Raw genomic sequence first — 8,627 nt, 5'->3', positions numbered from 1 at the left:
TCTCTGGATCAGAAACCCATTTGGACATTAGTCCCGACAGGAAGACGGAAACGGCTACGCAGGCGTGGGAAAGAAGGAGTCCCAGCGCCTCACCACCTGCGTCTGTCTGAGTCAAGAGTTCTGACACGGCTCACTGGAGACTCACCCACACAGAAACTACACACAAGAAAGAACACTCCCTCCCTGGAAATGTCACAGGATTAAGCCATCCAGTGAACCATGCTTAAGATCAAAACTGGCCAGGATCTTTCTGTGACCTTGAATAGCAAAATTACTTTGATTTTTAAAAGTTGTTTTGGCTCAAGGTTTACATTAGTCAAATCTTCCCCTCAGATCCAAGCCTGTCTGTGAATCATCTTTATAACTTTACCTATAGGGGGAAAAAAAACCAAACACAGGCTCGGCCAGTGTGAAGAGGCCTTCCTGCTCTTGCCGACGGTTAGAGTTTCACTCCAAGAGCCTGCACCACATGACTCTCAGCTGCCTCTAACTCCTGCTTCAGGGGAGCCGATACCCCCCCCCCCCCTAGCTTCTACAGGCACCTGTGCAACAGAAAGACACACAAATAATTCTGAAATAAACCTCTTTTTAAAACCCTACATCGTATAACAAGGAAATAAAGCCAACAACACCTTTTAAAAGTTTCCCTCAACCTTGGGAATGAAGAACATTTTAACATTGGAACACCAAATGCTAAATCACATCTACGACCGTTGGCTCCTGTTCTGATGCCTGCCCTTGAGTTCGCTCAAGTGTGTTTGTCCTTCTTCATCAATCAACTTGAAGCTCTGACTCTCTGAAGTGCTGTGGTTTGCATATAGAGGCAGGAGGCAGGAGGATGACCTTTGGAAGTAAGATTGCTCCTTCCACTGAGATCAGGGGACAGAACTCGGGCGGTCAGGCTTAGAACTTAACTACAAGTATCTTAAGCCACAGAGCCAGCTTGCTGGCCCCTGAAGTTCTGCATCGAAAGTCACAATCTCTCCATGTCAATCTCTCCATATCACTACTGAGTCCACTGGAGCTCTGAGAGGGGACCCATCAAGTCGGGCACCCAGGCAATGTAGAGTCCCATCATCCCCGTAGTTGATGGGCTGCCTCTGCGGGAGGGCAGCTGAAGGCTTCGAAAATCAGGCCTGAGGGACATTCCACCAGAGTGTCTGTTGAATAAGCTAACAGCTGGCAGGTGCCTCGGCAGGGAAATGCACTTAAGCTGTTGATGCACTAGAAAAGTGACAACCGTGAATGTGCCAGGGCTGAGGGCTTTTAGTCCACCCCCGCCCGGGAAAGGCAGGTGTAGCTCCCTTACTGAAGATGAACAGGTCCTTGGAGGAATACACAAGAGATGGAGGAGGATTCCCTGGTGGACGAATCTCTAGAAATCTATCAATGGCAGTTCAGTTCTCTCCGTAAACCTACCTTGAGGCAGCAATGGGGAAGCTCAGAGAAAAACCTCTTTTCCGTTTGCTCTTTTCAAAGTGCTTTCAACTCCAAACAACCAGTGCGCCAAAGTGCCATGATCTGGGATCCTAGGTGCTGGTCTCCTTCACTGCCTCTAATTTTTAATAATTCCTAAAATATTTTTGCAATATTTTTATTTACTTTTACTTTATGTGTATGAATATTTTGCCCGCAGCATACCACATGTGTGCCTGGTTCCCCAGAAGCCAGAAGAGGATGTGTGACCCCTTAGAACTGGAGTTGCAGAAGCACCTTGAGGGTGCTGACCAAAAAACACAGGTCCTCAACAAGATCCACCAGCCAGTGCTTTTAATGACCCTGAGCCATATTTTCAGCCCTCCCTCTTTAACTTTTAAAACCCTTCTCTCGAGCGTTATTTATCTAGATCCCTAAGGTTTTGGGTGTGTCGGTACACGCTGACCCACAAGGGTGCCTCCTCCAGCTTGGCAGGGAGCTGAAACTTTCTTACTGTAGAAACTTCTGGACCTTCACAGCGCCTGCGTATCTTTAGCACTCTGACTCTCCTCGTGCAACATTGAGACCGGCCCTCAATTTTCTTCCAGAACTGCAGGATATGGGCGGTGGAGGTATACATCCGGGACACAAGAGCCCAGGCTCCCCACCGCCGTCCTATTTCGATTAGAGGCAGAACAGCCCTTTCCTTACCCCTTTCAGGGGCCCTAAGCAGATACAACAACTTCTAGGGAGGGACTCTAGCGTAAAGGCGCAATGTGGGAATGTTTTTCTAGGTTGGGAGGGTGGATTGGAGAAGGCCAGCTGGAGCCAGGAAAGCTGTAAGGCTTATCTGGGATAGAAAAATCCTCCAACGGAGGGTGAGGGGCGTGGCATGATTGGAGGAGTGGGGGTAGTGGGCGGGGTAGAGCCTTGGTAAGACCCGGCTCTTTTGGATGAGGTGGGGAGGGGCTGGTGGGCAGAACAGGTCCGCAGAACAGGGCAGGAGTGGATTGGATGAGGTAGAACTGGACGCGTGGAGTGGGATGGGGGCGTGGATCCGAACAAGTCTTTGATGTCCGGATCTCGGTTGAGTGAGATGGGATGCCGGTGGGCGGGGCGCAGGTAGGCGGGGCGCAGGTGGAGCCAGACAAGGCTCTGGTGGATGATGAGGAAGGGACTCAGGTGGGTACAGTGGGTCTCAGGTAGGCAAGGCAGAATAAAATAGAGGGTTGGAGAGGCTGATGGCGTGGCTCTGCTTTTGGAGCGGGGCACCCAACTGTCATCGCTGCTGCCGCTCCTTCTGGAGTGGCCGCTGTGCTCCCTCCTCCCTAGGGCTCATGGTGAGCTGCTCCAGCGGAAGGCGGGGCCGAGAGGCGCCGAGTGTTGCGGGAGCCTCCGCGTCCCCTTCCAGCTGACAGGTGGCCGTGCAGCCTAGGGCTCGTCTCTCCACTGTGTCCTCCTGACGCTGAGCTCCGGGGCGATGGTGGACGTGCTGGGAGGGCGGCGCCTGGTGACCCGCGAGGGCACGGTGGTGGAGGCCGAGGCGGCGCTGCAGAACAAGGTGGTAGCTCTGTACTTTGCGGCAGGCCGGTGCGCGCCCAGTCGCGACTTCACGCCGCTGCTCTGCGACTTCTACACGGAGCTGGTGAGCGAGGCGCGGCGGCCCGCACCCTTCGAGGTGGTTTTCGTGTCGGCGGACGGCAGCGCGGAAGAGATGCTGGACTTCATGCGCGAGCTGCACGGCTCCTGGCTGGCACTGCCCTTCCACGACCCCTACCGGCAGTGAGTGGGGACCCGGGGGTCACCGGCAAGGGGATGGCGCTGGGCTTCCCGGGGAATGCTCACTGCGCTGTGGGTCCTTAATTTCCTATCCAGCCTTTTTTTTTTTTTTTTTTTTTTTTTTTTTTTTTTTTTTTTTTGCTGTTCAGGTCTCAGTGCGGGTCAATTTCCCTGAATCTTGGTTTCAGCATTCCCCGGGGGCCGGTCTGCCAGCGTTTTCTGCCTTTTGCGATTAGGGTTTCAGGGATCCGCTTGTCTCAGGAGCTTCGGGACTGGTCCTGATGCTGACTGGCACCCCTTACCTAGGCTTCTTGATCATTTGGCAGAAGGAAGGGTGGTAAGCCACCCACCTGACGTGGGAGCTGCGGATCCCCGCCCTGTCCACGGATCTACGTTAGGGGGTGCCCCGGGAGAAGTGGGGAGGGCCTCACAGCGGGTGGAGCCAGGTGCTAGCTATCTCTTTTTACCCACAGCGATGGGGCTCCCTAACTATAACATTTCATTAACGTGGATGCTTTCAAAATACATGTAGAGGAACCAGGGGTAGGCAGATGTTAGAGCAGGAAGGGTTTGAGAGTTTCAGGAGAAGAACCTAGAAAGAGCAAGAGGTAGCTACGGAAGAGTCCAGGTGGAGGTCTCCTAGCACACACCCCCCAGCCCTGCCTGCTTCTAGAACAGATGTCAGTTTCTGGGTATCCAGTTTGTGATGCTACCTGTGAATCCTTTCTGGAAAATGAAGCAAAGCCAACTTTGAGATGTCCCGAAGATTCAATAAGTAGAAGCCCCCATATTCTCTGCGTGTATGTGTATCTGTATGTGCTCGTGCCCGGGCACAAGTGGTGTACTTGTGGGCGCGTGTCAGTCGGGATCAGAGGACAACCTGAGGACAACCTCTGCTGTTATTTCTCAGATGTCTCCCACCTTGCTTTTTGACACAGGGCCTCACACTGTCCTGTGATTCACTAATCTGGCTGGGTAGCGGGCCAGTGAGCCCTAGGGCATCAGTCAGTCTCTGCCTCCTCCTCAGTTCTGGGATTACGAGTGCTTTGTATGTGGTTTTCAGGACTGAATTTATGCCCTCTTGCTTGCAAAGCTCCTTACTGACTGAGCCACCTCCCTGGGTTTTCCTAAACTCATTCTCTTTGGTGACTCCCTGGGAGGAGGGGAACCCCAGGGAAGCTGCATAGCCTTGGGGTAGGTATGAGGCCACACTCAGGCTGGGACCGTGAAAATCCCATTGATAATAAGTCTAAGTGACAGCTGATCGCCTTTGTGTAAGGACTCCCTTGAGAACAGCTTCAGGGGCTGGGCTTTAAAATGTGACTTGACTCAGTGGCACACTCAATTACACGTAGCTTTAAAGGACACACTTGTTTTGCATTTGAGATGGTGCTGGTGGCACTAATAAGGTGGAGAACTCTGCCCCTCTGGAGACTAGGGCTCTGCGTTGCCCAATGAACGGAGAATGGGGTTGACTTAGTCTGTGAAAGGGCTTTTTATTTATTAATTTTCTCATTGCTGTGACAAAATATTTGACAAAAGCGACATAAGGGAGAATGGGTAGCTGGCTCGGCGAGTAAACGTGCAAGTATGAAGACCTAAGTTCAAATCCCCAGCAATTAAACAAAGACAAAAACAGACAAGGCTGCAAGTAACCCGAGCAACCGAGGGGCGGAGTGAGCCAGAGGGGCGGAGTCATCCAGATCCTGGGTGTTCACTGGCCAGCCAGCCAGCGAGTTTAGCTGAAAACAGCCAGCTTTAGTTTCCGTGGGAGAACCTGCCTCAGGAGAATAACTACTAAGAACTCAAGAGAATCCCTCTGGCCTCTGAAGGAATGCATGGGCACACCCCCTCCCTCCCGCACAAAATTAAAGGAACTTAAGGTGGGGAGGGTTTGTTTTGGTTACAGTTTGAAGGTTGATCCTTGGGGCAGCAGCATGAGGAGGTGGGCCTCTTTGTGCCTGCAATCTGGAGCCAGAGCCAAAGGAATGCTGGGGCCGAACTTTCCCCCCTTTTTCAGTCCAGGACCCCAGCCCATGCAACCGGGCCTCACACAGTTCATGGGCCTCTTTTGACCTCAGTTAACCCAGCCTAGACATCTCTCCAGAGACTTGTCCAGAGGTTTGCCTCCTAGTTGATTGTAGACCCTGCCAAACTGACAATCAACATTAACCAGGCTCCCAGCAGTGTCAGCCACGAGAGATCAGCATGCTGGTGTGTGGCCCTGATTTCCAGATGTGCCACCGATGAGGCGTATAGTCCAGTTCTCCTGGGGTCTGCCTTTGGATCCCGGATGATATCCTCTCCCGAGGGTGATTAGCAACCGACCCCAAATGTGCATGGACTCCCTTGAGAAGGGTGTTGCTCTGGGGACCGTGTAGGTCTTTCCTCCTTCCTTCTCCCCTCTTCTATTCCAGAGCCTTTCTGCTGCTCCAGGTGACAACAAATGGCCTTCTGGGCACAGGATGGCCCAGCTGGGCCTTTGAGCACAGGATGACCCAACTCACCTGTTCTTCATTTCCACAGGGAGTTTCCAGTTGCAAACTTAGCTCTCCATCCTTGTCCCTTCCCAGTACTTCCTTACCTCTGAGGTTGCTTTGTGCGAACCAGGAAGTAGAATATTCTGGGGGAAGATTGCTGGAGCTGTGCCCTAAATTCTGCTGTCTCGGCTCAAATGTGTAGAATCAGACCATGGGCCAAAGAAAAAGAGCCACCTTTAGGGTGAAGTGAAAATTGCACAAAGCTTCCAGAGGGTGCTCCAGAAGTTGCTGTCTGCTGTAAGGCAGGACAGGAAAGTCGTACAGGCCCCAACTGGGAAGTGAACCAGGAAGGGACCATTGTGCATGTAGCTCCCCTCCCCCCCAGGCTTTCCCTTACCTACTGCCGTCCCTCAGTTCCTGAAGAGACACCCGAGGAAAGAAGAGGAGGAAATCCCCTACTACCAAGGAAGTCATTTGTGGCTCCCTTAAATTGCGGTGGCATGGCTGCACCTGTCAGAAGGAGGGCCTGGAGCCCTTACCCGGCCCTCAGAATTATGCAGGTGCCTTCCAGTGTAGCCCTGACCCAGCAACAGAGACTATATCGCATAGCCCAGAGAGGCAGCGTTTATCCTCAATGTCTCTGAACCAAAGTTCACGTGCCTGGCTGATGCTGTCCCCTCTGCCCAGGTGTCCCAGGGCGGTGGCCTTGAAGAGGACCTGCCTTAACCTGAGAATGAGTGCAGGAGGAGGTGTTGATGTTCCCTGTAGATGTTAGACATTTTCTCAACTTGAGGGTTCCATCTTATTCCCTTCTCGGTGACTGATTTTATCTCTAGAGAGAGATCCCCCTGCCTCAGCCTCCTGAGCCCTTACTTCATAGGCATGCATTACAGTACACGGCGGAGCCAGGTCTCCATGCAGCTGCACATGTGCATGCTGCCTCTTGCCACTCCCATGAGAACCCTTGGAGAGCTTAGAGTGACCTCACTGCCGTGCTGGTCCTCATAGGCTGGGGGGTGTGCCCAGTCCATGGCGCCTAGCAGGCATCTTCCCATCCTCATGCCAGCCCAGCCTCTGATCTGCCTGCTGAGACGTTGCTGGGTGTTGGGGTACCTCTCCTTTTAGCTGATGTGTTTGTAGTTGTAGAGAAGTGAGCCCAGCCTGGACTGCATTCTTGGGTAGAAAGTATCTTAGGGCTCTCTGATTCCGATTTCTAGTTCTCCCTGGTCTCCACTTCACAGGCTCCTGGCACCATGTCAGCCCTTTTCTGGTGCTGCCTTGTTCCAAGTCTTTTCTAGAGGACGTCTTACAGTCTCCCTGTGTTGCCCAAGCTGGTCTTAAATGTATGAGCTAAAGTAATCCCTCTGCCTCAGCCTCTTGAGAGGCTGGAACTACGGGCTACTTGAGTTTTGGATAATTGTATTTTTAGTTCTGTAAGACTTCGATTGTATGAGATTTATATAGCATGGTTGTCCCTTGGCATCTGAAGGGAATCGGTTCCTGGATCCCCTGTGGCTGCTGAACTCGAAAGACATTCACATCCCTGTAGAAAACGGCAGCGTTTGCACAGAACCTACAAAGAGCCCCCTTCCCTTCAGACCTGCAGCAGGCCTAACCCTCTGTCCTTCTGTCCTCAGTGAACTGAAGAAGAGGTATGACATCACAGTCATCCCCAAGCTGGTGGTCATCAAGCAGAACGGAGCTGTCATCACCAACAAAGGGCGGAAGCAGATCCGGGAGCGCGGGCTGGCTTGCTTTCAGAACTGGGTGGAAGCAGCTGATGTTTTCCAAAACTTCTCAGGGTGAATCCGGAGGGACCAGGGCAGGTGCTGGGAATGCAGGGCAACCTGCCTCCCAAGAGGGCTTCTTACCTGGCTCTCTTAACTGGTTCATCTCTGGGAAAGACGTCATTGTAGAGTCACCACGCTGTGACAGAGAGAAGAATCTGCTGAGGAGAGAACTATGCCCACCAGCCCACCCTCTGTGGTTCTGAGAGCTCCTTGGGAGGGAACGTTTATTTCTTACAGCTTTCTCCACTGGTGCTGAGCTATCAGAGATCTATGAAAGATGCTCTTTCCATCTTTGGTAAATTGACCTATGAGGTGATGACCTATCACATTTTAGTGATGCTTTGGTAAACATTTATTACTCAAGTTTATAGACCATTTAACTTAATAAACCAAGACTCACACTTTGAGCAGCTCTGATGTTTTTCTTTTTCCTTTCAAACCAAGTACCAACAGAGGGTCAAGTCAGTAAATAACGGCTTGCTTATGCTGTTCTTTTATCTGAGTGGATTCACTACCTGTGTGCCTCATCTTGGAAGATTTTTCTAGCCTTTGTCTTTTCTCATTCCTTTTTTCTTCCCTTCTCCTTCTTTACCTCCTCCACATTCTTCTTCAAATATTCTTTTTTCTCTTTCCCTCCCATTACCTTCTTCCCTCCCTTCTTCTTTCCTTCCCTCTTTTCCTTTGCAGTTGGGGACTGACTTGCCTATTAGGCAAGCACTCTATCTGTTCCTGTGTGTGTGTGTGTTATAAGTGTATGTGGTTGTGTGTTGGAGACATGCATATGCACATGTGGGCATGTGTGCAGAGGCTGGGGGTTGATGTCCAGAGTCTTCCTTCATAATTCCTTGCCTTTTTATATTTTTATGGCTTTTCTTTTTAGAGGCAACTGTGAACTGGCAGATGTGTGCTCAGAACTGAACTCTTGTCTTCTGAAAGAACGCCCAGTGTTCTTAACCATGGAGCCATTTCTCTGGCCTCCTGAGCTCTTTGTGTTTGGATAATGCTGAGGATTAAAACCATGGCCTCGTGGGTGCCAGTTGAGCACACTACTTCTGAGCTACACCCCAAATCCCTTTTTTATTTTGTTTTATTTTTTGAGAGGCTCCTCACTCCTCACTCACAGCTCCTTGATTCAGCTCAGGTGTCCTGCTAATAAGCTCTA

At 51.4% G+C, this 8,627-nt stretch overlaps 1 protein-coding gene across 1 annotated transcript; it reads left to right on the top strand.

Moving 5' to 3' along the window:
* The first annotated feature begins 2,621 nt into the window (after positions 1-2,621).
* Nxnl2 (nucleoredoxin like 2) lies at positions 2,622-7,879 on the top strand. Its single transcript, XM_052156854.1, has 2 exons — positions 2,622-3,198; positions 7,313-7,879. The coding sequence occupies exons 1-2, from the start codon at positions 2,897-2,899 to the stop codon at positions 7,479-7,481; spliced, it is 471 nt and encodes a 156-aa protein (XP_052012814.1). The 5' UTR covers positions 2,622-2,896; the 3' UTR covers positions 7,482-7,879.
* The last annotated feature ends 748 nt before the right edge of the window (positions 7,880-8,627 follow it).

Source organism: Apodemus sylvaticus, chromosome 14, assembly GCF_947179515.1.
Source record: "Apodemus sylvaticus chromosome 14, mApoSyl1.1, whole genome shotgun sequence".
Lineage (NCBI taxonomy): Eukaryota > Metazoa > Chordata > Mammalia > Rodentia > Muridae > Apodemus > Apodemus sylvaticus.
This window is presented reverse-complemented; position numbering and strand designations above follow the sequence as displayed.

Bases quoted from the DNA above. Each gene is read 5' to 3' on its own strand.
- Nxnl2 (XM_052156854.1), top strand. From the start codon at position 2,897: ATGGTGGACGTGCTGGGAGGGCGGCGCCTGGTGACCCGCGAGGGCACG. The intron at 3,199-7,312 runs GTGAGTGGGGAC...TTCTGTCCTCAG, and splicing joins TTCCACGACCCCTACCGGCA to TGAACTGAAGAAGAGGTATG.